The 27760-nt window shown below is 47.9% G+C and overlaps 1 protein-coding gene across 1 annotated transcript in view; it reads left to right on the top strand.

Annotated features, from left to right (window-relative positions):
- The window catches only part of LOC147663098 (multidrug resistance-associated protein 1-like), a gene marked incomplete at its 5' end in the record, with an annotated part of 456488 nt that overhangs the window by 59302 nt on the left and 369426 nt on the right, over window positions 1–27760 (top strand). The window contains one exon of the mRNA XM_086950682.1: window positions 16896–17103. Within this exon, the coding sequence (XP_086806808.1) occupies window positions 16896–17103 (208 nt within the window). The remainder of the gene's footprint in view (window positions 1–16895; window positions 17104–27760) is intronic.

Genomic DNA, 27760 nt, shown 5'->3' with positions numbered 1-27760 from the left:
CCAGCGTGAAAATGTGGAATGGGAGATATACAAGGGAAATCTCACTTGTTACTAGAATGATCTACGCCCCATAGGTCTCGGGAGGGGGGTGGAGGCGACAATGGCACACCCTATAGGAAGAAAGATTGCAACATAACAGAGAATTGGATTAATTAAGGAAAAACGGAGGGCACTTAGCTGTGAGCATCACAAATTAGCTTATGGACTCCGCAAAATAAAAGGATTTGCTTCCTTGTATTTCCTACATGAATGTATGAACATCATTGAAGGTGAGTAATTTACTTCATCTACAGTTGTAATCCACACATAGTATATGTATCCTTTACATTAAACTTATGTAGCTAAAATGAGCCACAGCATGAACTGTGCTATATATGTGTATCTTCACTGTATACACTTTTGCATACTGAGAAAACACTTTAGAATATCATGGAGATCTTGATCAAGGATCCTCCTAATCTGCCAGGCGTGAAACATTTTCTCAGCTTTTAATTGCCTAGCTCCAACTGTTTCAGATTTCTCAGTAATATTTTGTCTCGGAGGTTCTACTCCCAGCACTCTGGAGAAATGAGTAGGCAGTGGCCCTGCTGTAATTCTGTGGCGGAAAACTTTTCTTTTCCCCAGCATCTCTGCGCGCCGGGGTCGGTACCGCGTGGCTCTGCCCTTACATCGTCTGCGGGAGCGAGGTCACATAAGCCCCATCCCGGTGCGCCGACATCAGTTTTTTCCTTTTCCGTGTGCAACGCGGATCCGGTTCGTGCTCTGGGCTTTCCCTTCGCTATTGCGTGTGTTTTGTGGTAAGTGTGCGGATGCCTTCGGGCTTTGAAAAGTGTTCGTCTTGTGGACGCCTGATGTCGGCGACGGACCCTCACCTCATTTGTATGTGGTGTTTGGGGGATGATCACGGCTCCACTGATTGCGAGGCGTGGCAACGGTTGAAGCTGAAGTCTCGGCGGGAATGCCGGATGAAACTTCTCTCTCCAGGTCGGCTTCATCACCTCGATCCGCTTCTGCAGAAGGTTTTCGAAGCAGCAGTCACCGTCGTTGTACTCATCCCTCTCATGTGCCGCAAGAGCGTCTCTCCCCTGTCGGTGTGTCGCAGTTTGTCCCCGAGGCGTCGCTTCTGGCCTGTTTGGGGCGTGGGCTCTCACCGCGGGTAATGCAGCCCCAGGTATCGTCCCCCTATCCACCGTTTCCCGGTGAGGGGGCGTCGAGAGCCCAGATGGAGACCTATGCGGCGGCTTTGCAGGCCTTGCTGGCTCCTCCTTCCCCTCTTGGGACATCAGCGGGTCCCTTGCGCTGTGCAGGGCCTACCGTGGCGTCTCCTGCGGCTCCGGCACCGATTGGTTTGGATCCAGGCTTGGAGGATTTGGTGCAGTTGGGGAGCGGCTCTTCGGGGGTCCCTCCTTCGAACCACGGCACCCCGGCTTCGCCGCAAAATCCTGCTAGAGTCCCTATGGTGTCGCGGGAGGTCGCCGGGTCTCAGGTTGCATCCTAGAGCCCCTCGTGGCCCTTTGACTTGGTGATCCTGGCTAAGGCCAAGGTGACGCCGCTACAGCGTCGGCAGCTGCTGGCCCTGGCGGCGCCACAGGGGTCAGCGGACCCTCCTCGTCCCATCATGGGCCGAAGCTGGCGGGGGACCCCTCGTCCCTCCCCGGGCCCCTCTCGTTCCTCCATGCAGGCGGCCGCCTCGTTGGAGGTCGAGTCGACCTTGGCGGTGCTACTGGGGTCGGCGGTTCCCTTTCATACCCTTGTCGGTCGAGGCTGGTGGGGGTCTTCTTGTCGCTCCCAAGGTATCTCTCGTCCCACCGTGCAGGCGGCTACCTCGCCGGAGGCCGAGTCGGCCTTGGCGCCACCATGGGTCCCGGCATACTCGGCCATCTAGAGGTTCTTGGCAGTACTTCGGCCTCCTTCTCCTCCTTCTTTTTCACCCCCTCAGTGACCTATGTGTTGTTCTTTCGTTGGAGCAGGTCGCCCCAGTTGTGTGATTCATGTGCCAGCCGGTCCTCTTTTGTTGGGACTGTGGCTCTCTTGGCTGCTGGCCGGCCCTTCTTGACTGTGTGTTTTTTCCTTTGGGTTATATACCCCAGGATGGCCCTCAGATTAGGCCTTCTGGTTGTGTCTTCTTGGCTGCTTGACAAGCCGCCTGCTGGAGGTTTATTTCACGAGTCTTCGTTGTCCTCTGCTGCAGAAGTTTCTTCCTAAGAGGGTTCCCATGTCTTGGGACTTAACATACCCTAGGTGGGTTAGTGGCAGCTGTTACATAGCTTGCTCTATGCATGGAAGCTGTGGTAGCCTTCGGGTAACTGCTCTCCCTGGCGTTTTAAGTAGGTTGCAGGTGCATTTCCCTTCTAGGTGGTTAGAATGCTTTTGGCGGCGCCCGGGATTCTGTCTGGTCTATTGACTTCTAGCTGTGGTAGGATCAGCTGCCCTCTTCACGGTTGTGTTCCCGGTGGGGGGGACTTGCCTTCTTTCTGTCTCGTCTCTTTGGTGTCGCTAGGCTGATATTCTTCCTCTTCCTTGCCTTGGTCCTGGATGGAGGTTTTTGTTGCCTGGTGTGGGCGTGGGGTGCTTCAGCCTCCTCTTGCCTTCCCCCGTTTCCTCTGCCGAATGTGAACAGGCTTCCTCTTCCTTTCTTCTTCCCGTTTCCCCCTTGGGATCGGTGGTGTTCTGCCTGTAGGGGTTCCCCTTGCCTGGGGGGGGACAGAGTTCCTCGCCCTGTCCGTTGGACTTGTCCCCTATGGGCCTTCTGTTATGTCCAGGCTGGTGGGGTACTCTCCCAGGCCCGCTTTCCCTGTGGGTATGGCTAGGGTATCTATTCTACATTAAGGAATCTGCGGCTAATAGTCTCTGTCAGATGTACAAGTTACTTACCCACGGTAACGATGTATCTGGTAGAGCCGATTCTAACCGCAAATTCCTTCACGACCCGCCCTTCCTCCCTGTCCTGTGAGGACCCTAAGCTTGCTTTTCCACACTCTCCTGCCTCTGGGTGCCTTGTCTTCTGCGAGTGTCCTCTTTCACTCCTCCCTAGCGGGATGCTTGTTTGGTAAGTTTGCATTCTTTCCCTCCTTTTGGTCCTAGACTGGTAGGTACATGAGTGCTCCTGCATCCCTACACTTTGGTGCTGGTGTTTCCAGTGTGGGGCCTTCTCATATTTTCCCCTTTTTACTGGTTTGGAGTTACTGAGTCATGTGTAGTCCTCTGAGTTGGGGTCCCTTGACTGGGTCTCAGTCTTTGCTCCTTTCAGGGGGTGCGACTCTCCTTGGGGGTGTTGTCTTCGGGTAAATTGTTGCTGCTCTTTTGTCCTTCACTGTTACTGAACTGTGGTTGCAGGCTTCTTTCGTCTGCTGCACGGTTTTTCATATTCTTTTTATTTTCTGCCTCCAGGGAGAATGTTGCATTTGTTTGCAGGGTTGCCTCGCAGTGGCTCTGCTCTGCTCTTCCCTTCTATGGTTTTTGGTGCTACAGTGTTGGCACTTTCTCGAATGGGCTGTTCCTTTCGCTTCTTTCCTTTGTTTATCTGCTATTTCGCACACTGTTCCCAGTTTTTGTTTGTGATGGCGCGGAAAAGTTCCCTGAAGAAAACTGATGTCAGCGCGCCGGGGTGGGGCTTATATGACCTTGCTGACGTCACGCCTGTAGGAGAGTAGGGTCTGCAATCCTATGGTCACCCCAGATTTTTGCTTTTTGCTTTACTGGTTTACGATTTTCCCTGGCTGTGGGCCTGCTAATCAGACCCACAGCCTAGCTGTTCTCTCTCTAAATTGACATCCATGTACTTTAGGTGCATTTACTAATTGGTATTTGGTCACTCTTGTAAGTCCTTGTACAGTGTACCCTAGGGACCCAGGGCATAAGTGAACCCAAGGCCTACCAGGGACTGCAGCATGTATTATGCCACCCCTGGCTGGCCATCCAAATCTGACACAACTGGCTGATCAATCAGCTGGGGCAAAGTGGTGTAATCACCATTTGCTTTAGATGTAGTATACCTATATCTAAACCTAAAATGGACACCTATACTCCTATAAGTCACTCCTATGGCAGGCCTTAACAATCCTGGAGGCAGAGTGCTTGGAATTATCCAGTATTAGGGGTGTCTTTCATGGATTCACATGCCTGAATCATTCCCCGTCGTCGAGACGGGAGCCTCCGGTAAATAAAAAAGTAATGTCTTATAGACATACATAGAGAAAATAGGCCTAAGGGCCTCCCCTTAGTAGCCTTTCTTAGTCCTTATGTAAAAAGGACCAAACTCTCCTAGTCAGCCAATCAGCTCCGACCTCCCTCTAGAACCTTCCTGGGAGGAGCCTCAGTCCCTCAGATTTTCTACCGCACGTTGTGCTAGGGAGTCTCCTCTGAGCTCTGCTCAGAATCTGTGTATTTTTCACTTAATTTGGCTTTTCTACTATGGATTATCTTCACATACATTCTTTATCTCAAATAAAGAAGGTATAACAAGGGAAAGAACGGAAGAATTCTATTTGGAGCCTGCACTTCTTGTTCCAAGAGGTAGCTATGCTCTGTTCCTCACCCTCGCAGACCAAAAGGTATGTTGCACTTTTTCAAGTGATTTTTGAAGGGTCGTGAAGAGAGGCTGTTAATATGGTTAACGCCAGAAAGGAGGTTACTATTTGCATTTCTTGTTCCAAGAGGTAGCTCTGCTCCTCACACTCACAGACCAAAAGGTATGTTGCACTTTTTCAAGTGATTTTTGAAGGGTCGTGAAGAGAGGCTGTTAATATGGTTAAGGCCAGAAAGGAGGCTATTATTTTCTCCAGTTACTGAGATGAGGTGTTGCCCTCAAAGTCTAGGAGACCTTGTTAAAGAATCTCCTCAGACTCATTCCTCAGGGTACCATCCTGAGAAGGCCCTGAAAAAGACCGCTCATGGTCTTCCGGGCGCAGTCCTTCAACAATCTCCCCACTCTGTGAAAAAGGAGAGTAAAGGACTTGCCTTTGGAGAAATATCGGATAACAAAGACGACGTATGAGCCGTCTAAATCGCCTCCTCTGATCATAGGATCATTCAGAAGGACGTCTCCTACCCGAAGTACAGCCTAAGGAGCCCTCGATGTCAAAACCATCATCATTGCTACCACAGCCTCTGCGTCTAAATGGCTCATCTACAATGCTTGTCTAAGCGTCGACGGTGAGTGTCGACGACAGCGTCGACGATGACGTCGACGACGAGTGAAGACCGTCGACCACGAGACCGTCGACCGACGAGACCGTCGACCGACGAGACCGTCGACGACGAGGCCGTCGACGACGAGGCCGTCGACGACGAGGCCGTCGACGACGGGGCCGTCGACGGCGAGGCCGTCGACGACGGGGCCGTCGACGGCGGTACTATCGACGACGAGACCGTCGACGGCGGTACTATCGACGACGAGACGCAACCATCGACGACAACCTCTAGAAATATCGATTATGGCTTCATCTACGAAGACTACTCGTCCATGGCTGTTCCTCCACGACGGCATGTCTACGGCCTGTCTACGGTTTCAAGGATGGCCTCATCTACGGAGGCGCATCTTCGTGGGCGCGTCTATGACAGCCTATCTGCGGCGGCCTGTCTACAGCGTCGACAAGGGCCTAGTCTACTACGAGTGCCTAGTCTACGAAGCCCTAATGTTCGATGGCCTAGTTTACAATGGCCTACTCTAAGATGGCCTACTCTATAGTCTATGATGGCCTAGTCTAATGGCCTACTCTATGAAGGCCTAGTGAGCGATGGCCTAGTCGTCTACGAAGGCCTAGTGCTCGGTGGCCTCGTCTACGATGACCTAGTCTAAGATGGCCTAGTCTCTGACGGCCTCATCTACAAAGGCTAGTCTAAAGAGTCGACTGCTCGCCTACGACGGACTGTCTAGTCTAATGGCCTACTCTATGAAGGCCTAGTGAGCGATGGCCTAGTCGTCTACGAAGGCCTAGTGCTCGGTGGCCTCGTCTACGATGACCTAGTCTAAGATGGCCTAGTCTCTGACGGCCTCATCTACAAAGGCTAGTCTAAAGAGTCGACTGCTCGCCTACGACGGACTGTCTACGGTATCGACGATAGCCTCATCTACGTAGGCTCATCTTCGAGGACTCATCTACGGCGGCATAGTCATGGACGGCATAGTCTATGACAACCTGTCTAGTCGACCTGGGCCTTCTCTACGATGGCATAGTCTAAGATGGCCTCATCTACGCGGGCCTCGTCTACGAGGGCCTCGTCTACGATGGCCTAGCCTACGAGGGACTCGTCTACGATAGCCTCGTCTAGGATGGTATTGTCTATGATGACCTCATCTACGACGGCCTCAGCTACGAAGGCTAGTCTTCGACAACGTCGTCGCCCTTATCTACGACGGATCATATATGCAGTCGTCTACGACGGCCTTATCTATGACTGCTTGTCTACGACGACATAGTCTCTGACGGAGATCTCGTCGACTGACTCGCAACGAAGGAGGAAATACGCCAATTCTGTACTCTCTTCTAAGGGGGTATGGTCATCTATGACTGCTCGTCTGCGATGGCATAGTCTATGACGGCAACCTCGTCGACGGATTCATCGACGGAGGAAATCCCCCAATTCTGGAATCTCTTCTAAGGTGGTATGGAGAACTACTCAAAGTTTTAAGACCTCGATGACCTCTCGAGAGCAGGCCTGCTTCTTGTACGTCTCCAGAGACACCTTCAAGAAGGCTGTGAGGTCAATACTGGTTATCAATTACCTATAGTCGGAAAAGGTACAGGTTAGGTAGTACCCCTCCTCTGTATCACTAGTGATCCCTCACACCGGCGTGTTTAACAGGAACTTTCTATGCCGGACTCCGTAGTGACACGGGCGACCTAGAAAAACTCCGGGGATCCTTCGGCCCCGAGGTCACCTCCTCCTGATACGGAGGATTTAAGAGGGGACAACCTTAGGAACAGGTTTTCCTCAGTGACCGTTCTAGCGCTCTTGGTACGCTAGCATAAACAATTGTGGCCACACTGACCCCATACCAGTCGGAATTGCCATGCTCATCCGAAGTGGAAGTAAAGTGGAATCCGCTACATGGTGAAGCATCGGCGTTAAACTATAGACTGCGCGAAGAACATCGCTATGACAGGGTTCCGCCAGCTGGCTGGAACAGCAGTCTTGCGGATCCAAGGAGGGCCCTTTCCGTCCAGAGGTGCAAACGACGGTTGTGGTCAGGCCATATGAGGGCCAGTCACTATTGGCACGATTAGTTAACGAGGCAGACGATGCGAGAACTTTGAACACTCTTCAGTATATGAACCAGTCCTTTAGTACAAAGGGAGGAAGAAGAAGGTCTTCCCACAAAGGACATTATCAATTCCAATCTTCCTGCTCTTCAGGCCAGAGTAGACCGCAATGCCTTCAGTCGCCAACAATAGCAAAACAAGCACCCCTCTTCTGAGAACTTGTCTTCTCAGGGAACGGACAGCGGAGATATCAAAAGATACAGCTGCTCTACGTCTGGGTTATACTGTAGAAAGGAGCTATAGCGAGAATTCCTCCTCCTCAAAGGAGCTATAGCGAGAGTACCTCCTCCTCATAAGGAAAAAAGGTTTTTTGTTCCCGCTTCCCTTTTTTTTTTTTTTTTTTTTTTTATTTTTGAAAACCTTTATTGGTGCATCCAAAGAAATACAAATACGGGCCCACAACCCTGAGGCCGGCCACGAAAACTGATTAAGCACAGAAGCAAGCAATACAGAGGCGCAATAGCTCGGCAATATTAATAAACAATTAGCTGTCAGTTACACTGGAGATCACATGCCATTACGCCGAAGGAGCATTGAAGGTTAATTTTGAATTTTGAAGTCTGTATTCCGAGTCCTAGCAACCATTAAAGTCCAAACAGTTCCATTAATATAGAAAAGAAAGAATAAAATAAGAAGCAGGGTTCACGTAGGCACGACATGTCTATAGCAACCAAGGCATACTGTGCCCAGCATCCTAGGCGACCTGGTGGCCCATTAAGCATGCAACCGAAATAACAACGTCAGGATCATAACAAAATCTACCGCCACCCGTACACCAGCATCACCTACGCAGACCCAAGACAGAGCAAAGTGGAAATAAAATAAGAGAGAAAAACAAGGCACCATAGAAACGGAAATAAAATAAAATCCCATCCCCCCCACCCCCCACCCTACACGCATGCAAAGGCTACGGCCTACCCCCCCCTAGCAGTGTGTCTGTCGCCCCATAAACCCGAAATATAGAAGAAAAAGAAGAGAAGAGAAAGAAGAAAGAAAAAGGTTATCGCATCAAAGAAGTCGTAGGGAGCCAGAAAAGAGCAATCCAAAAGAGAGCAATCTAATCTAAAACTCCCAAGAAACCCCCACCCCCGGGGGAGGGCCTATCCCACATCACCCGGACTACCCCGACCCTAAAACACTCTCTCCCCCAAACATGTCAGCCAAATCGAAGGATCACAAAATACAATGTAAATCGGGAAAGAGACAGTGTAGCATAACGTTCTGCGCCGAGGAGGTACCCCTTTCCGAGTCCACACCTGCCCACCTGAAACAGTCCATGTGCGTGGGGGTCTGTCTAACCCTGGCCAGATCTCAAGTGTCCATCCAAAAATGGCGCCGGAGAAGAATCCGCGTCAGAAAGAACAAAGAGGCAAGATGGCCGCTCACGGTGGAGAAGAAGCCCCCCAAGATGGTTCAAATACACCCAAGCACACGCAGATTCCACAATCCAAAGGGAAGCCTGTCCCACGGCCACCAAATATTGCAGTGCACTAGGAAATGGGGGCTTAGCGCCTGAAAAATAAGCAGCCATGTGAAAAGTTAACCGCATCAGCGGATCCATGTTGAAAGATAGCAAATCCGCGTCCATGGTGAAAGGCAGTAGCGGAGAGGGAAACAATGTAGCCTCGTCGAGATCAGCAATCGGCAAATCTCCGTAGTCACTCGCGCTGAAGGATTGTCCCAGTTCTCCATCGCGCGGCAACAATGTAGCGCATTCAGTGCCGAGAGGGGCCAGGTCAGCGCAATGAAGAGAGCATGGCGGCGATGTGTAGTCCGACCCAAACAAGACGGTGTCCAGCTGCATAAGCAGTGCTCGGGAACAGGCTCGCCATTCAGCCTTTAAATCGGCAACCGCTGCCAGAATGGAAGCAAGGGAATCTTCAGGCGGGTGATCAGGTATATCCACAGTCTCGAGCGCGGCTCCGCATTCTCGACCACGCTGGAGTCCAGTCGGCGCTACCCAAGCCTGATCAGGGATAGAGCTCGCAATCGCCATTGTGAGGACGGCCGCCATGTTGACTTCGCCAGGGAAGTCGCAGCGAGCATAAACAAATCCGACGGCACCAAAGTGGGGAACAAGCTTTAAATCCAACTGTGCCAGTCGCTCCTTAGCACGAGAGTCCCCTTAGTGGAAGGTCGGACAGATAGCAGGGAGTCCGACAGCTGATACCCGTCACGCCGCCGGTCCAATAACAAGCGCGGCTGCAGCCCTCTCCGGCGGTATGCAGGGACAGAAGCTTCGGTTCCAGGGCTCGGCGCCGGTCGGAGGATCAAAATGCCCGTAGCATCGGAAAACAGGCAGGTGGAGACACCGGAGAAGCACCCCCGGTATCAGCGCGCTGTCCTCTTCCTCCCACAGTCACGGGACGCCAGGATAGTGAGCAGGATGATGCTGCAGGAGAGCCAGGGTCGGGGAGCCGGGCGACTACACGTCCGTCTCCGCCGCCATCTTGGCTCCTCCCCCGCTTCCCTTTTTTATATCCAGAAAAAGATAAGAGGTGGAGACCAACCTTGGGCTTCAGAGACTTCAACATACTCCTAAAAGAGACAGTTGTTTCGCATGGCAATCCATGAGGTCCTGCAAACAGGACGTTTAACTCCATATCCCACTTCACAGAAATCGCTAAAAATACTTACGATTTGCAGTAGTGGCCGGACATTTGCAGTTTCGCGTTCTGCCTTTCGGGCTCAAGTCTGCGCCACACATACTCACGAATTACCGTTCCCTGGGAGCGACATTGCTAGGACACCAGGTCCTTAGGTTTCTGAATGACTGCCTGGTCAAGGCTTCATCCTTGCAAGACGGTCCAGGTCTCCCAACGCCTGCTTTCAGTTTTCAATGCTTGGATCTCATCCTCAATCAGGAAAAATCGGTCCTGGAACCTTCTCACTACATCAGTTTCCTAGGTACTTCAGTTTCCTAGGTATACCCTGGACACACGGTCACCACAAGCAGGCCGGAATCCTACAATGGGGAATACCCTCTCAAACACTGTCTCAAGGCTGGTCACTCCTACTTCCGGCGATTCCTCACGTTGTCACAAAAGGTGGACGGTGGTCTCCTATGGAGAAGACACTACATATCAATCGGACTAACCTGCTGGCGGCCTTCCTGGCCCTTCAAGCTTGCCTACCAAGAATAAGACGAACAATGGGCTCACCAATGCGTTCAGCAGGCAGAAACCATTGTAACGGAGAGCTGGACCAACACATCATTGGCCACATCTTCTCCGGATAAAGCACGCCGCACATGGATCTAATTGCGACGTGAATGTACGCCGAATGCCCACACTTCGGAAATTGGCTGGGGAATGCATCTCCAACCGCATGGCGCACTGTTTTTGCGTGGGCATTCCACCATTCCCGATGCTCCCATTGTCCTCAAGACAAGAATGGTGGAGCCTTGTATTCTGGATTTACTAGCCCCAATTGGGCTGAGGCGACATTGGTTCACAGAACTCCACCGCCTATCCCTGGAGCCGCCGATCCTCCGGCGGCAGTATCTATCTCTGCTTACTATGAACGATAAGGCAGTTCAACATCAGGGTCTGAAGTCTCTCAGGTTGGTCGCCTGGCCCCTGAGTTCAGAGTTCCACAATCGGAATGATCCACATGACTTTAGACATTCTTACCAGAGCAAGTGCGGATAGCACATAAACATATTCCCGGAAAGGGAAGCGCTTTGTGGCTGGGGCGTAGCCGCGGAAATATGCTTTTCCCCACATCACTGGTGCAAATATTGCCTTATCGATTACATCTGCCACAGTCGGACCTAACCCACTCCTCCATTACAGTACACTTATCAGCGTCATCTCGTTATATAAGAATTCCAACGAGCCCATCGCTCTGGTCAAGCGGGTTGATTAAGCAAGTTCTGAAACGATTATATAGATCTTTCCCGACAGTAAGGAGGTTGCCACCTCCTGGCATCTCAATGTGGTTCTTAACATGCTCATGAAACATCCGTTTGAACCAGTACACGGAGCTGACCCAAAGTATGTCTCGTGGAAAATCCACACTAAGGGTCAGAGAGCTACTGACGGTTTTCTATCCAGAAGAGTGAGCGAGCTTCAAGCTCTGTCCATTCAGGAACCATACACGCAGTTCAGGAATGATAGCGTGGTGCTGAGTCCGAACCCAAAATTCGTTCCAAAAAGTGCCTTCAGACTTTCATCTCAATGAGCCAGTAATCCTTCAAACTTTCTTTGCGAACCTTTCCACCGCAGCAGAATGGGCTCTACATTCTTTAAATCTCAAAGATGGCTCAGGTTCTACCTAGATAAGTCTAAGACTTCAGATACTCTTCACAACTGTTCGTGGCATACAGCAGGCCAAGAATGGGCCTGTCCCTCACGAAACAAAGCATCTCAAGATGGATCTCATCAGCGATTGCATTCTACCACGACCAGGCCGGACGGCCTTTAACTGATCAGGTCACTGCACATCCCATCAGAGGTCCACGTCAGCAACACTCTTCACGTCACTGCACATTCCACCAGGGCAATGTCCACGTCAGCAGCTCTCTTCGCGGAGGTGCCAATATTGGACATTTGCAGAGCGGCGACCTGAAAGTCACCGCACACTTTCTCCAGACACTACTGCCTGGATTTCAAACTTCAGAAAGATGCGGCAGCGGGTCCAGCGGGGCTTCGCCATCTCTTTTAGTAAGGTGAGCCTTCCTACATCCCGCCATCCAGGTATGCACATTCCTTGCTCTTGTGATACTATATGTGATAATATATGCATTGTCTAACATGACTGCAGAGCTGATTTACATCACAAATGTGCATATCTGATTGCTAACTATTCTGATTCAGGCATGTGAATCCATGAAAGACACCCCTAATACTGGATAAGAAATGCGTTACTTACCTGTAACAGCAGTTATCCAGTATTGGTGTCTTTCATGGATTCACATGCAACCCTCCCGCCTCCCCGGGAAGGACTCACATCCCTCTCTAACAACATTACGCCTACCTAGCTGGGTGCGTACGAAAATCTGAGGGACTGAGGCTCCTCCCAGGAAGGTTCTAGAGGGAGGTCGGAGCTGATTGGCTGACTAGGAGAGTTTGGTCCTTTTTACATAAGGACTAAGAAAGGCTACTAAGGGGAGGCCCTTAGGCCTATTTTCTCTATGTATGTCTATAAGACATTACTTTTTTATTTACCGGAGGCTCCCGTCTCGACGACGGGGAATGATTCAGGCATGTGAATCCATGAAAGACACCAATACTGGATAACTGCTGTTACAGGTAAGTAACGCATTTCTTATGTGAGATAGTGCTCTAGCATGAGCTGAGCCTGTCTGCAGCTTTCGGAACCAAGTCCTTTAGCTGTTTCCATGATAACGCTATACCATATACTCTTAAGTGCATTATAATCCTCGCGGTTATTGCTAACTTTGGCATAGCATTATCAAAACATGTCGAGTAAGGTGTCATACGAATTGGAATACTACCCCCTCGCCAATTCTGGCGACTGGGGTAGCATTCCACCCTTTTAGAGGGACACGACGTGTGTAACTGTAAACCCCGGTTAAAGTTAACTCGAGCCTCACCATCACAAAATGGATGCTGCCACCACAGACACGATTCTGACCTCCTGCTGCTGGGAGTCCTTCCAGCGAGGGAGGCCTGGACAAAGGGTTTCCTGCCTTGGGAGGTGCTAGCACCACCCCAGACAGGATTTTGTGTATTGGGTAGGACAGGCCTGAAAGGAATGAGACAAGCCTGGGGCACACAAGGTGCTCTGTGCATACACCGGCTCAAACCAGTTGCTGGGGCATTCCAGCCCCAGCTCTGGCATAAAACCGGACAAAGGATAGGGGGTGTAACCACCCCCCTTCCTGGTCCCATCCATAGGAGGGACCTAGTGATAGTACAGCCCCCTTTAGCAGGATAAAGGTAGGAGCTGGCCCCATTCCAAATGAGATTATCCTGAATTGAAATTTAACAAGAAGAAACTCCGGACTTCGACGTTCTGCTCCACAGAAGACTGAAGAAATCTCCCTTGTGGCCAAGGAGTAACCACCCTGCACAAGCAGGCACCATCAAGCGTTCCAGCGGTTCACTTTGTCGTCTTCCCTGGTGGATCCAGACTTCAGAGCCCGACGAGACCCGGACTTCCAGACCTCTCCGACCTCAACTCACATCTGCAGCACAGCTGAGATCCGTGAGTGCAACGAGACACGTGGGACCGGCCATCTTGAAGAAACTGCACTTCGCTTCCATTACGACTTCAGAGGCATCAACGACGAAGTGCTTTGGGGATTGAGAAGCCCCAGCCCTGAGCAGCTCCTGCACAGAAGATCAGCCCTCCAGCATCCACGAGATCTGCGTTGGGCCCTTTTGCTTGATTGCGGCTCGACGCGTTGTCTGGTCACTTGCCGGCTGGCTAGTGGCCTCCTAGACGACGATCCTTGAAATCCACACCACTGGTCTGGTAGCTCCAGACTGGCCCTTGCTTCCCTGCAAAGGAGAAGCACCCCGGACCCTCCTGGTCCACACCAGACGCCTTTTCTACTCACCGCGTGGGTTGCCTTTGCCAAGGCCTGTTGACGCTGAATCCTGAACCAACACCGCCGACAGCGAGAGCCTGTGTGGGACAGCTCATGCCTCCATCCTGGTCGTCGAAGACACCTCCTGGTCCACGTGGCTGCAGAGTCAAGCGTCCACCCTCACCTGATCGCGACGACAGCATCTGGTTCCTTCCTGGTTCCACTCCAGTCACTGGCTAGTGACTTTGAACATTGTCCCCTCTGCTTTCAGGTCTTCATCTTTCTTGATCCACCCTTGGATCACTCAGGACAGCTTCCTCCTGGTCACCTGCAGCATCTTTCTTCAAGGCTCCATAGACTTCAACACGGAAACCCGACACACTTTGACACCTATGCACCCGCAGCCCGTGGGTGAGGTAACAAGAGCATTTCGGTGCTCAAGGGTAGATTAACTGTCCTAGTGTCCAGATTTCAAGTTGTTTTAGTCCTAACTAGTCAGAACTGTACGTACTCACCTTTTTTGTAAATTGTAGTGTCCATTGACTTTGTTGCACATCTCGCGTGTGAGTTCACACTCTGCACACGCGTCCCGTGGGCCTCCTGCTCCTTACCTAAGGTTGGGGTAGTGTAGTCCCAGCAAACTTGCAGCCTCTGGACAGCTCCATTCCTTCTATCGACTTTCTCAATCCACTTACTTAGTATATGGTTTGACGTGCCCCTAGGGCAACATTGTAATTCGTGCAACTTAAACGTATTTTTCCTAAGAGTCTTGTCATGTGCTTAGGCTTCTGATCTCATAAAGAGTTCAAAGGTGTTTGTTATTAATAAATATATTGTTTATTTTCATAACAACCTGTGTGGTGTCCTTTCACTTGGTATTCCAGGGGTTATATGTGGTAAAACAGCTGACTTCACATGCCAAAATAGTTTAGCCTAAGACTGCTTTGTCCATGCTACCATTAGGATAGCTGGCCTACAAGCTTGACTTACAACCTATCACCATAAGGGTTGTTTGGACTGATACAAGGTGATCACTAGAACTAGTGAGCATCATATATCAGGCCAACTTCTCACAACGCCCACAGACTACGTCAGGACGGAGTCACGCGGTACCACCTCCCGCCGCGCAGAGATGCTGGGGAAAAGGAAAAATTTCCAGATCAATTGTCACGCCTGGGGATAATTCTACGTTAAGCAATCTGCGGCTGGAATAGTCTCTACCAGATACATCGTTACCGAAGGTAAGTAACTAGTACAACAACCTCCCTCCCTCTGGCCAACCCATCCAAGGAGGAGGAGAGACTCTATTGCCTTGAACAGAGAACACCTGGTGGATGATCAACTCTTTGTTGCTTTTGCAGGATATCTGCCAGGCAGCTACATGAGCATCTCTACAGACGTTTACAAAACACTAATGCCTTGACAGTCCAGTCTATTGCAATGGACATTTTGCCTGATCAGTCCTCAAGGACTTTTTGCCCTGAATCTGTAAACAGGCCCATCTCCTGGGAGGTATTGCTTTGGTATCTATTCTAAGGTAAGGAATATGCAGCTAGACGTCTCTATTGTATGAACAAGAAACTTACCTTAGGTAACTTCTTATCTTGTAGAGACTTTCTTGCAGCATGCTCCTTAGCGATCTTCCCAATCTGTCCACTTCTGCAAGCGTTTTTTTCCGTCTAGAAAGCTCCTTGTATACACACTGGTCCATCCACTTTCTGACGTGGCTTGATGCTACTGGCGCAGAAATGTCTCAAAACAAAACTGATGTCCGCGCGCCAGGCTGACACTTATATAGACATTGCAAATGCCACTTCCAGTGCAGTGCTGACCGACGCCACCTACCAGCACGCAGACATACTGCTCAAGATTTTCTGGATCCAGTGTGACGCTTGGGGAATATTCTAAGGTAAAGAGTCTGCGGCTAGAAGTCTCTGCCAGAGAAGGCATTCCTGAAAGTAACTTTTTCGATTTGTACTCCAAAAAACTAAAGTTGGCAGTTGCCTTTTTTCTAAATTTTTCTTTAAAAAATTGGATCAGTTGAGGATAAAGATTATGCAAAGTGTCTATGTGGTGAGCATTGCCAGTCTAAGGATTAGGCTATGTACCACATTGCAAGTGATCAAATTATTTCAGCTTCCCAAAAGCGTAATCTAAAGATAATTGCTGCTCTGCTAATAAGCAGATAGTAATTTGTCTTGAACTGCGGACAGAATGAGGGATATTGCTCATTCTAATAGAGACATTCTTCCAAGACCTTTCTAGCTACACACAGCTTCCTAGACGCTTTTTGGAGAACTTCTGGAAAGACTTTATTAGTGAAATAGTCAGTTAACTGGAATACCATGAATCCACAGAACACTGCAAATGTGCTCTCTATCTATACTTTTGAACAACGACCGGATGTTTAGTCTCTGAGAACCTTGTACATCTTTAGAGTGATTGTTGGAGTAAAGAAGGAGACAAATTTGTGGCCAGGTTAATAGGATTGTGGTAATGGAGACTGTATTTTATTTTTTTTAAAACCCATCTCCGGGTTTAACCACCCAAGATAGGGTTCTCCTAGTGGCAAGCATTTTCGTTTTCCCAGGTTTCAAAACAGCTTTTTGTAAAGTTAAGAATTAACTCCAAAAGACCTGGTGGAGGATCACCTACCAATAAAGGGTGATTGATTTGATACTTTGTGTGGCAAAGCACTCTTTTTGGCCCCCATAGGAATTGCGGCATATTTTAACACAGTTAAGTATTGTGCGCCTTAAACATTGGGAAAGCCCCACAACATGGTAGACTGTTTCTCCAGCACAGAGGTCTTCTACTGTTGAAGATGCAGCCAGTTAGTAAAGGAAACGAACATCTTCTGCTGTGCCAAAATTATAAATCGGTCTCCTTTTAAAAGTATACATTGGTGGACGTAGAAAGTCTGCAACAAAAATACTAAATTAGGCCCCTAGTGCCTCGTGAAAATATGGCTTTTCTGGCTGACCTTTGTTAGAGGTAAGTGTACCTCATTGTGTCCATTAACAACTAATTTATTTATATGCCATATTTCTTGCAGTCTGTTTGTAGGTTCGTAATAGGTTAAAGTTTTTTATTACGTGGTTAATGTTCTAAATTGGTATTCTTTTTCTTCCTAGGTCAAGCTGTCTGTGTTTTGGGAATACATGAAGGCCATTGGCCTTTTGCTTTCCTTTGTAAGCATCTTTCTTTTCCTATTAAATCATGTAGCTGCACTTTCTTCCAACTATTGGCTGAGCCTTTGGACAGATGACAAGGTTATCAATGGCACGCAACAGTACACAAAAGTCAGACTGGCCGTGTATGGTGCTCTGGGACTGTCACAAGGTTTGCCCTCAATCACTTGTTTCAGATATTCAATGTTTTTGAACATTTTTATTAGTGCAGCCCTGTTAAATAGAAATGTGTGTTTCGCCATCATGCAAACTGTTTTGTGCCTAAATGTTTTCATATATTGTTTAAATACAGATAGCTGTTGTCATGCTTGTAACTTGATTAACTAGTTGCACACACTTTTTAATAACTCATTTTTGCACTAAGGGGGTCTGTGGAAATAGTTTGTACTGGTTATAACGGACTCCATTTTATCACCTGCCAACAAGTAATTTATTCCTACCTGCAAGTACCTTAAATTACATGTGCTACACAATTGGCACTGTATGTCCTATTTGATTGCAGAAAAATATGGACGCCTCCAGTCTCTTCACCTGTGTTCTACAAAACATCTCCCCCTTTACCATGCCTGCTGCAGATATCCAGTCGCCTTAGTTACAGCTCTATTCAATACATTGCCTCCCCTCCTGATCACTGCCTCCTGTTTCACACTTGGGTGTCTAATTGTCGTATCTTATAGCCTGTTCATAAAGTAGGTTTTTTCTTCTTTCTTCCTGTGTACATTTGCATTGAACTGATATGCAGTGTGTGTGTATATGTATATGTATATGTATATGTATATATATATATATATATATATATATATATATATATATATATATATATATATATATATATAGGCTCACTGGTTAGAGGCAGCATACAGCATACCCGGAAGCAGAGAACGGCCCGGGACCAACGTTCAATTCCCGACGCGGCAGGGTCGTGGACCTGGGACGGACTCGATAATTCTCGCCTCGGTGCCTACTCTAACCAGGGATCACACTCGGCAACTCTGGGCATTAAGCTTGCCTCATCTCTACAACGGCCCCCCACAGACGCCGGGGATGCCTGGTTTCACCTTGGAGATACCCAGAAGGGACCATCTCACAGGGAAAGCCAGGACGGGTTCCCCAGCGGTCTTCAGCGCCAGGACACCCCGAGATGGGGAACAGTGCGCTTTACAAGTATCATCATTACATTTTATATATCTATCAAAATCCTCTCCCACTAATCAGAAGAAAGCTCGGACACCCATGCACGGTAAAGAATAAAGTTTTAATGACTCCCTAAACAACGCGTTTCGGCTTTCGCCTTGATCACGCTTTAAGCAATTAATTTTCATAGCAGCCATTTAAATAGTGCACATAATGAAAATGGAAAGAGGACTGTCAACCCAAGTATATACAAATGCATACTTAGCAGCCAGTTTGACAAGGTAAACTGCGTGTTGCTCTATATATTATATTACAAAGTGATATAATATCTTGATATCACATAGAATTCATTGCAGCATTAATCCTCCATTCTTATTATTGGACAACAAGTAGAATCCATACCTCCTGAGGCGGAAGCCGGGAGTTTCCATCTTGCTGCTTTTATTTTAAAATTGTACTGTGTATTCTGTGTTTTTAGATCACTCACACTTTACTTCTGGCTCCACCGTGCTGCAGACTCTAACGCTGCCGTGGTCACCTGGCTAGGCTGCCGCCACCCTCGGCACGCTGAGGCCACGCCCACCTACAAATAGGCCACGCCCCCTTTTTAATACTCACACCCAATATAACATGTGTCTCTTCCGGAGGCGCAGCGGACGAGCGCAGCGGGCGCGCCGTTTGCACGCCGAAGGCGCGCTTAAGGCAAGCTCGTCTGCGCTCGTCCGCGCCGAGGTAGCGCCATGGGCCACCCATGCTGCCGGATTTGATCCCTCATTCCAGGAGCCTTCACCTCCCGGGCCACCCTACTCTAGAGAGCAGCTTATTCAACTGGGTCAGCTACACGCAGACAAAGGTACTATTTCATTTGCTCCTACGTCCTATCCCCGTACTGATATAATATGTGACGACCTTTTGAATTGTGGTCTATTAAACGTTAGATCCTTGCCTAAACATTGCACGGAGATCCAGCTTTTAGTGGAATCTCATGAACTAGATATTCTGTTCATGATAGAAACATGGACCCGACCAGATTGCTGGGTTGATCCTGGCTTTTCTTGCCCTGACGGGTTCAAATTTCTCCACTCTCCTAGGCCCACTGGCAAGGGTGGGGGTGTGGGGGTGATTTTCAGATCTTCTTGTAACATTAAGGTCTTTAATTTAGACCCTACCCCGGGTATCGAGATGCTTGGGCTCTCTATTTTGACTCGCCCTGGGTCAATTGTTACCTGCCTAGTCTGCTATCGCCCTCCAGGTGCATTCAACTTGGCACAGCAACAAGCGGTAACTACCACCCTGACCAATATTGCCTTATCCCATCAAAAGTTACTTATTATTGGGGATTTTAATCTTTGGTTAATGGTCCACTCGACTCAGCTCTTGGAAACCACCTTCAAACCTGTGTCAGTTGTGGTCTCTCCCAACTGATTTTTACAGCCTCCCACAAAGCAGGCCACCTTTTGGATTTGGTCTTTGCGGGACCAGACTTGGTGGTCATGAGAGACACCCTGCCAATGGATTGGACAGACCACTCCTTAATTAAATTCTTCCTATATAAGAAACTGGCCTCATATAAGCTACAAGTTCCATCTAGAGAAATCAAATGTATAGACTGGAAAACGCTCTCTCGATTGCATTCTTCTGGCGAACTGTTCCATTTGGACTCGCTTTTTGATGTAAACAAGGGTGCGGACGAAAACTATAATGCTTTTCATTGGTCGTTGACTCACAGGCTCCTCTAAAGAATCGTATCCTTCGAGGCAGAGTCTCTGCCCCCTGGTTCAACAACGCTCTTAAAACTGCTAAACTGGACTGCAAACAAGCAGAGCGGAAATGGAGACGCGACTACAATGAATCCTTTAAAGAAATATGGAAAACTAAAATTCTTGCTTATAAAAGCCTCATCGTGAGAGCAAAAGCTGACTATTACTCCTCTCTGATTTGTTATCCCAACAATAATGCCAGGAGTATTTTTAACATCTTAAACAGCGTTACCAATCCAGACGCGTGCAAGAACGAGATTGTCCCGTCTCAAGATCTTTGTGACAATCTTGCCGTATTCTTTAAAGAAAAAATCGATCTGATTCTTCAAGATTTGGACATCTCCCTTGACAGTGACTCCTCCCTGGAATCTAGACCCGCTCCACTGGCTAACCAGGTACCCAACCCGGTTTTGACTCTGGAAAGCCCCTTGCTCAGTTTCCAGCCCCTCACCTTTGAAAATTTTTCCAATATAGCGAGAGAGATTGTTTCCGGCTCCCCTCTGGACCCGCTCCCTCCTAAAATTTGGAAGGAGTTTGCTGTCGAGCTTTTTCCCTCCCATCTCATCTGCAATCAATCTCTGATAACCGGCACCGTTCCTGCCCACTGGAAGCGTGCGCTCGTCTCTCCCCTGTTGAAAAAACTCTCTCTGGACCCAGAGTGTTCAAAAAACTACCGACCCATTTCACTGTTGCCTTTTCCCGCCAAGATAATTGAGCGAGTGGTTAGTAACACTCTTTCCACCCACTTAGAACAACTTCTCCTACTTGACGAGGACCAATTTGGCTTCCGGCCGGCCCATGGGACCGAAACAGCCCTCATCACCGCCATGGATGAACTTCAGAGGCATGCAGACAGAAATCAGGCTTCTTTTTTGATTCTGCTTGATATGTCTGCCGCCTTTGACACGGTTAATCATAAGATCTTGTTAAGGCGGTTGTCTGAGACAGGGGTGAGAGACTCGGCTCTGAGTTGGTTCCATTCTTTTTTGCAGGGCAGGCAGCAGGCGGTTTCTATGCCTCCTTTTCAATCCCCCTTCTCCACGGTCCTGCATGGTGTGCCCCAGGGCTCTGCCATCAGCCCTATCCTTTTTAACATTTACCTTAGGCCACTAATCTCGCTCATTAAAGGTTTTGGCATTCGAATTATTAATTATGCCGATGACACGCAGATGATCCTTTCCTTGGAAGGAGAGGACTCCATCTCTGTGGAGGTTTTACACAACTGCCTCAGGAATACGGCCAGCTGGTTAAAGGCAAACTCGCTTCAGTTTAATGCCGGGAAAACTGAAGTGCTTTTTAGCGCTGGAACAAGGATCCCTCGCCCGTTTCCCAACAATTTTTGGCCCCTGGAATCCGGCTCTACCGTCCGGCCTTCGGACTCTGTCCGTAACCTGGGAGTCATGCTGAACCATGGGCTCAGTATGGACACCCATGTTGAGAAAACATCGGCCTGTTGTTTTTCCATCCTTCGCTCACTCGGGAAGGTTCTGCCTCTGCTACTATCTCATGCCCGCGTCCAGGTGGTTAGATCTACCATCCTGAGCAGGTTGGACTATTGTAATGCCCTCCTGCTCGGGTCCCCTGAGTATCTAATGGACAGACTCCAAAGGGTTCAATCTGCGGCGGCTAAATTGGTGTTGGGGCTGCCTAGGAGATCTCATGGTCCATCTGCCTTTGCAAAACTACATTGGCTTCCTCTTAGACAGAGGATTCAATTTAAAGCCCTTTGCATTGTGTTTAGGGCCCTTCACGGATGCGGCCCAGTCCCCCTCAGGTCCAAGTTTGTCTGGTATACTCCTTCCAGACACCTTCGCTCATCGGAGGCTAAACTGGTAGTTGTTCCCAGATTTTAGAAGGTCAGAGCTGGTGGCAGATCCTTTCAGGTGACTGCTCCAGACTCTGGAACACTCTCCCCATCGAGATTAGGGCCACTAATGAACTTATGCAGTTTAGGAAAAAGGTAAAAACTTGGCTTTTCCCTGGCTAGCCTTCGCTCCCCAGGCATACTTCGCTGCCTCTGTTGTTTATCACGGTCTGGATTTTGTTAGCGCCAGGATGCCTGCAACGGTTACAGTCGCGCTCTATAAATTCTTAAAATAAATATAAATTCTTAAAAATAAGATTTAAAATATGTAAAATGCATATAGTTTACTCCAAATCTGATCTCTCGTTTCATCCTAGATCACACAACCTATCGACACTGTTACAGTGGCAGTCTAGCCTAAGTGAGCAAACAGATCATATACAGAATATTATACATTCAAAATTCATTACAGCATTGATCACCAAATCTTATTACCGGACAGTACGTACAGATGTAGAATATGTATAGCAAATGCACTCCATTCCAAATCTGATTACACATTAGTCCAAGATTATAAAACCAATCGACGTTGTTACAATGGCAATCCAGCCCAAGTGGGCAAACCGATCTTATTCCAAATAGTATACATTCAATAATATTATATTAAAGTCCCTGCCCAAGTGGGCGGTATCATCGATTGCATAGTTGATTCTTTGTCGTACCATTGAAAACCAATATTGTGACTGTAAAAAAGACCAAAAAATGACAGACCTCTTCCCTAAAGAAAAATGAAATGACATACGATTAAAATCCAGAATGTATCATAAAGGAAACAATAATACATGTTATACCAATCAGATCACACACTATGCCTAATAATGCAAATACACAGCCAATTCTTCACTAGAGTTGAATCCAATAGGCATCATGGTCTCAAAATCTATGATGTATTTAGACTCAAGTTTGCGAAGTGCAAGTTCTTGATTGCCACCCTCACATTATTGTACACCGTATCTACCACCACCATTCTGAGCTGTTATTCATTTTGAAAGTTGTGGTCATAAAAATACTGTGATACTGTATATTGTCGGTTGTTGTGTCATATAGCATGTACATGTTCCAGGACTCTTTTTTTTGCACAATGAATGGTACTACCTCTATACAACTTATTGCACGGGCAAATAAGAGCATACACACAGTGCAGTTTGTTGCAGGCGAGTACTTTTTTTTTAATCTCAAATTCTCTGTTAGAGCTTGCTACCACAAGTTTAGTGCAGTCCACACTATTACTACAGGCTTTACACTTTCTACAGCAGCGAAAACATGGGCGACTCTCACCCATCTGTCTATTGACACTGGTCACAAGATTTCTGCTCAATTCTTCCTGCAGAGAGCGGCTCTTTTTGAAAGTTATTGGAGGATACCTTGTCAAAATTTTCCTTAGAATCTCATCAGTTAAGAGAACATGCCAGTTTTGGATGAGTAAACGGCGCAGGTCGTAGGCTTGTCCTGAAAATGAGGTTCTAAATCTCAATGTGTCTAACTGTGTCTTGTCTCACTGGGTGTAGCACCTTGTTTCCTATGACCTCTTCTACTCTTTTGCATGCTTGTGTTAAGATGTTGTGACCACCCTCTTTCTTTGAAACGTTGACCCATTATCTCTTTCTCAACTTTGAATTTGTTTTCCGTGCTACAATTGCGTTTAGCACACAGTAATTCCCCATAAGGAATACTATATACCAAATTGGGAGGATGGCGGACATCTTGCCACCTGGTTCCTAAGGAGCTCCTCCCAACCTTGTTAAGTATAATTTTGAACTGACAAGATGCAGCGGAATATCATTTCAGGTCTAGCCTTGACACTAAAGAATGTCTGGGTACGGCAGTTGGAACCAGCATAGTGCCTAGTCTACATGCCTGAATTTGCCTCACAGGCTTCACTTCAGAAATCCAGCAGTCCTTGAAGGATATGCATTTTTGGTTTTAGACTTTTCGGACCAAAGGCAGTCTCTGTTGTGGAGCGCTTAAAAGAGAGCAAGCCCACCGCCCTTTCTCTAGGCCTAGCTCCTGCCAGTTCAGCAGTTTCCAAAACACAAGGAGGGAGTTACCCTTGAACCCAATATGGGACAGGGTGGAACAGTATACAAAAAGAAAAAGTCCCTGAGCTTTAAGGATATACCTTATGTCGTAAAATAGCCCCCCTGAGATGTCTATGGGGGCTATATTCGACCTAGAGGGAAAGGTATCCTGACAAACCCAAAGAACACTATAATTATCACTAAATGGTGGCTAGCAGTCAGTATAGGAACTCTGTAAACAACAAATACTGTAAATGAAATTCAACAATCTTTAAAAACACTCTAACATGTACCAATATTTAAAATCATCAATTTATTGTTCATAATTAATAACATCATCAAGTCTAGCAATACATAAAAATACAATCTGTAAAAAAAAAAAAAAAGTCAACACGGCGTTTCGGTGTCTTGTTTTGATGGCAACACCTTCTTCAGGACGTTTTTTTTCAAAAATCACTCATGTTTTGAGGGGTTCAAACCAAAAGAGATATCTTGGTAATTCATTGGCCTGCATATCTTGTTGTTTTTTCACAAGAGAATTTTTTGACAATTATTCCACCTGTTCTGAAACTCTTATATACATTCAATGTTTGGCTGTACCAGGGATGACCACCGTATGTGTGGATCGAATACAATTTTTCTTCTTGTGTATGAAGATACAAGGCAACTTGAGACTGATGTGTCGTTGCGTGTTAGAAGGATCTTTAGACTTGCTTCCTTCTATATTCTGGATTTTTTTCTCCGTTATTTGAATAATAACTTCGCAGAAAACAGCGGCCTCCCTGTCACCGGATCCTGGTACAGCCGATTACCCGTGTACAGTTCAGCAGTTTCCCCTACAACAGAACCCATCTCAAGGCTTCGGTAGGGGCTAACAGCATAGGCAATGCCAGTACTGGTCTCCGCAGCAGCAGGTTTCCCAGCACTTTAAAGGGCTAGGCCGGGGATCCATCTGACAATGTCCAGGCCCTCAGGGGAAATATACTACCCAGGCCCTTACCCCATGGCTGCTGCACTACTGTGTTAATGTGTCCTTGGTCGCGCATGATCAGCCAGCAGGTGGTCATATTGCCTTCCTCATCCCCTGCTCGGAAAGCATTGCACGTGATCAATGGGCACTCCAGATCATGCAAAACCAATACTTCTCACTCTCTATTATACACCTAGGACATGCTACATGCACCACCTCTGTAGGACCACTTGTCCATACTCTGTGGAGAGGTTCAAGCTCACTTGGCCAATGAAGCAATATAGAGGGTGCCAATAGCTGAAATCAAGACTGATTGCAGTTTGTTACTTTCTGGTGCCAAAGAAGGACAAAGGCCTCTGCCCCATCCTAGACTTTCGCCCTCTGGACTCCATCCGGAAGGACCAGTTAAAAATGCTCACCCTGGCCCAAGTTCTGTCTGCTATGGGTCCAGAAGACTGGATGGTAACTCTTGATTTGCAGGATTCATATTTTCAAATCCCCGTCCTGCAGTCTCATAGAAGTTACTTGCAGCCTCAGGTAGGCCAAGAGCATTTCAGTTCACTGCTCCCATTTGACCTTTCCAGTGCACCTCAGGTGTTCATAAAGGTAATGGTTGTGGTCGCAGCCCATATGAGTTTAGGAATACTAGTCTTCCCCTACCTTGAAGACTAGCTGCTGAACGCTGGCTCGCCTCAAACTGTCTTAAATCACCTCTGGACGAGGGCCAATCTGTTGACATGGTTAGGTTTTACCATCAACATGCATAAGTCTGACCTTACTCCTTCACAAAGGCCCCCTTTCATTGGATCCAAACCTCAATAGTGTACTCTTCTGAGCTATCCTTCTGCCTCAGAGTCCGGGATATCAGTTCTAGGATTTCGATGTTTCATCCATTGGATTGGGTCTCCATGAGAGTGGCGCTGAGCCTTCTAGGCCTCTTGACCTCTTGCTTCCTAATGGTGGACCACACCAGGTCACACATGCAGACTCTGCAGTGGGATCTGAAGTCTGTGTGCCCAGACCCAAAGGAACTTTCAGTGTTGAAGAAGACTGAGAATAATCTGCAGTGGTGGCTGCTTGACCGCAGTTGGCCAGTCGCTGACCCCCTCTCTATCCCATGCCGAAATCACAATTGTGATGGATGCATTGTTGCTGTTTTTGGGAGGTTATCTGAGAGGTGGCGATCGGAGGAATCTGATCTCTGGCAGAGGTTCCCCTCCACATCAGCTTGTTGGAGTTGCCAGCGATTTTGCTCAGGACTGAAAGCATTCCTCCCAGCCATCAAGGGGAATTGAGTGTAGGTTCTCACTGACAACACGACCATCTTTTGTGATTCCAATAAACAGGACGGAGTGGTGTCATAAATCCTGTTCCAAGAGACCCTGAACCTCTAGAAGTGGCTGAACTCGCCGGGCATCTCCCAGATTGCACAGCACCTGGCAGAATCTTGTTAGAGTGGATAAACTTAGCTTGCGGTGCCTAGCAGGTCACACATGTCAATTAATCTTAGAGGTTGCACAGGGCACCTTCCTAGAAAGAAGAAAAACCTCGCTCAATCTGTTAACCAGCACAGAGAACACAGTGTCAAATGTTTTGCAAATTGGAGTTTCAAAGGCAGTCCTTCCTCTGAGACTCTTTCCGTCAGCATCTTGAATTGGGACTCCTGTATTCCTTTCCTCCCCATCTGCCACTGCACAGTGCTGAAGAAGAGCAAGAAAGAATGGGCCCAAGTAATTCTAGTGGCTGTGGACTGGTCAAGCAGTGTGTATTGCCCAGAACTTCTGGTCATGAGCACATGCCCACTGGATTGGCTGCCCCTTCTGCAGCAGGGCAGAGCTGTGCTCCCGAACCTACACACCCTAAACCTCCATGCATAGAAACTGAGCAGCAACAGCTGACCGATATTGACCTTCCTCCAGAAGTAGATTTTGTTGTCTTCGCAGCCAGGCATCCATCTGACAAACCCGTTTACTCACGCCACTGAGAAGGTTGTTGTCTGGTGTTCCTCTCGACACATACAAGCCCTGAAAGCACAGCTGTCAGATGTGCTCCTATATTGTTTGTGTGTAGCCTAGCAAAACCTTGTTGTGGCAGCAGTTACAGGTTACTTTTTGGCCTTCTTACGTTTACCTGATCAGCCATCCCTCTTCAAGTCACCCGATGTGTAGCTGTTTTTGATGGTGCTGATTCACATATTCCTGCCATATTCTTGTGATGCTGCAGTGGAATCCTTATGTGGTACTCAGTTACCTGATGTGCACTCCCTTTAAAGCAGCACACAGCTGTCCTCTCTGCTTACTGGTCATCAAAACAGCATTCCTGAACACCCGTTGGCCAGGTGAGTGAGTCAATTTCAGGCACTATCTGTAGTTCCACCAAATGTCCTCCTTTCTGGATAATTTGGTCCTTTGGGCAAAGGCGGCATTCCTGCCCAAGTTAGTCATGCCTTTCCACATAGGGCAATCCATCACTTTACAGGTTTTGTATGCACTTTGTCACCCTTATAAGGAGAAGAACTGCATTGTCGCCTTGAACCTAGGAGAGCGCTTAGCTTTTATGTGATTGAACTAGAGGGTACTGGCAAGACAACCAACTCTTTTTGGGGTTAAGAAAAAAAAAACAGTGCAAAAGCAGACCTTGGGCTCAGGGGAGGGAAAATTAAAGCAGAGAAGACAATTTAGTTTGGGCGTTAGATGGATGGAGGGAAGATGGATGGGAAAAATAAAAATGTTAGGCCATGGTTTAACAAGGGCCAGAGGAGCCTGTATCTGAACACAGTAGTCCTCATGAGTGAAGCACATGCAGCAGCACTGGGGCCTAAGGGTTTGAGGGGTGTACTGCATAACAATTATAATTGCTTTTTGTATGCACAAAACCTATTACTTACTAGCATTAGGGCAGAGGGCACCTTTGCTGCAAAAAGGGGGACAACACTTGTCAACTCATTTCATCTTAGAGGGACAGAGAGCTTGTTGAAAGCTTAGAGTGATGATGGGAATGGAGTGGAAGAGGGAAAGAAGATAGCTTGAAACAGTTGCAGTTGCGTAAGGGCAAGTCCCATA

This window comes from Lissotriton vulgaris, unplaced genomic scaffold, assembly GCF_964263255.1.
Source record: "Lissotriton vulgaris unplaced genomic scaffold, aLisVul1.2 SCAFFOLD_1728, whole genome shotgun sequence".
NCBI lineage: Eukaryota > Metazoa > Chordata > Amphibia > Caudata > Salamandridae > Lissotriton > Lissotriton vulgaris.
Note: the sequence above shows the minus strand (reverse complement) of the source record. Positions and strands in the feature narration are given on the sequence as shown.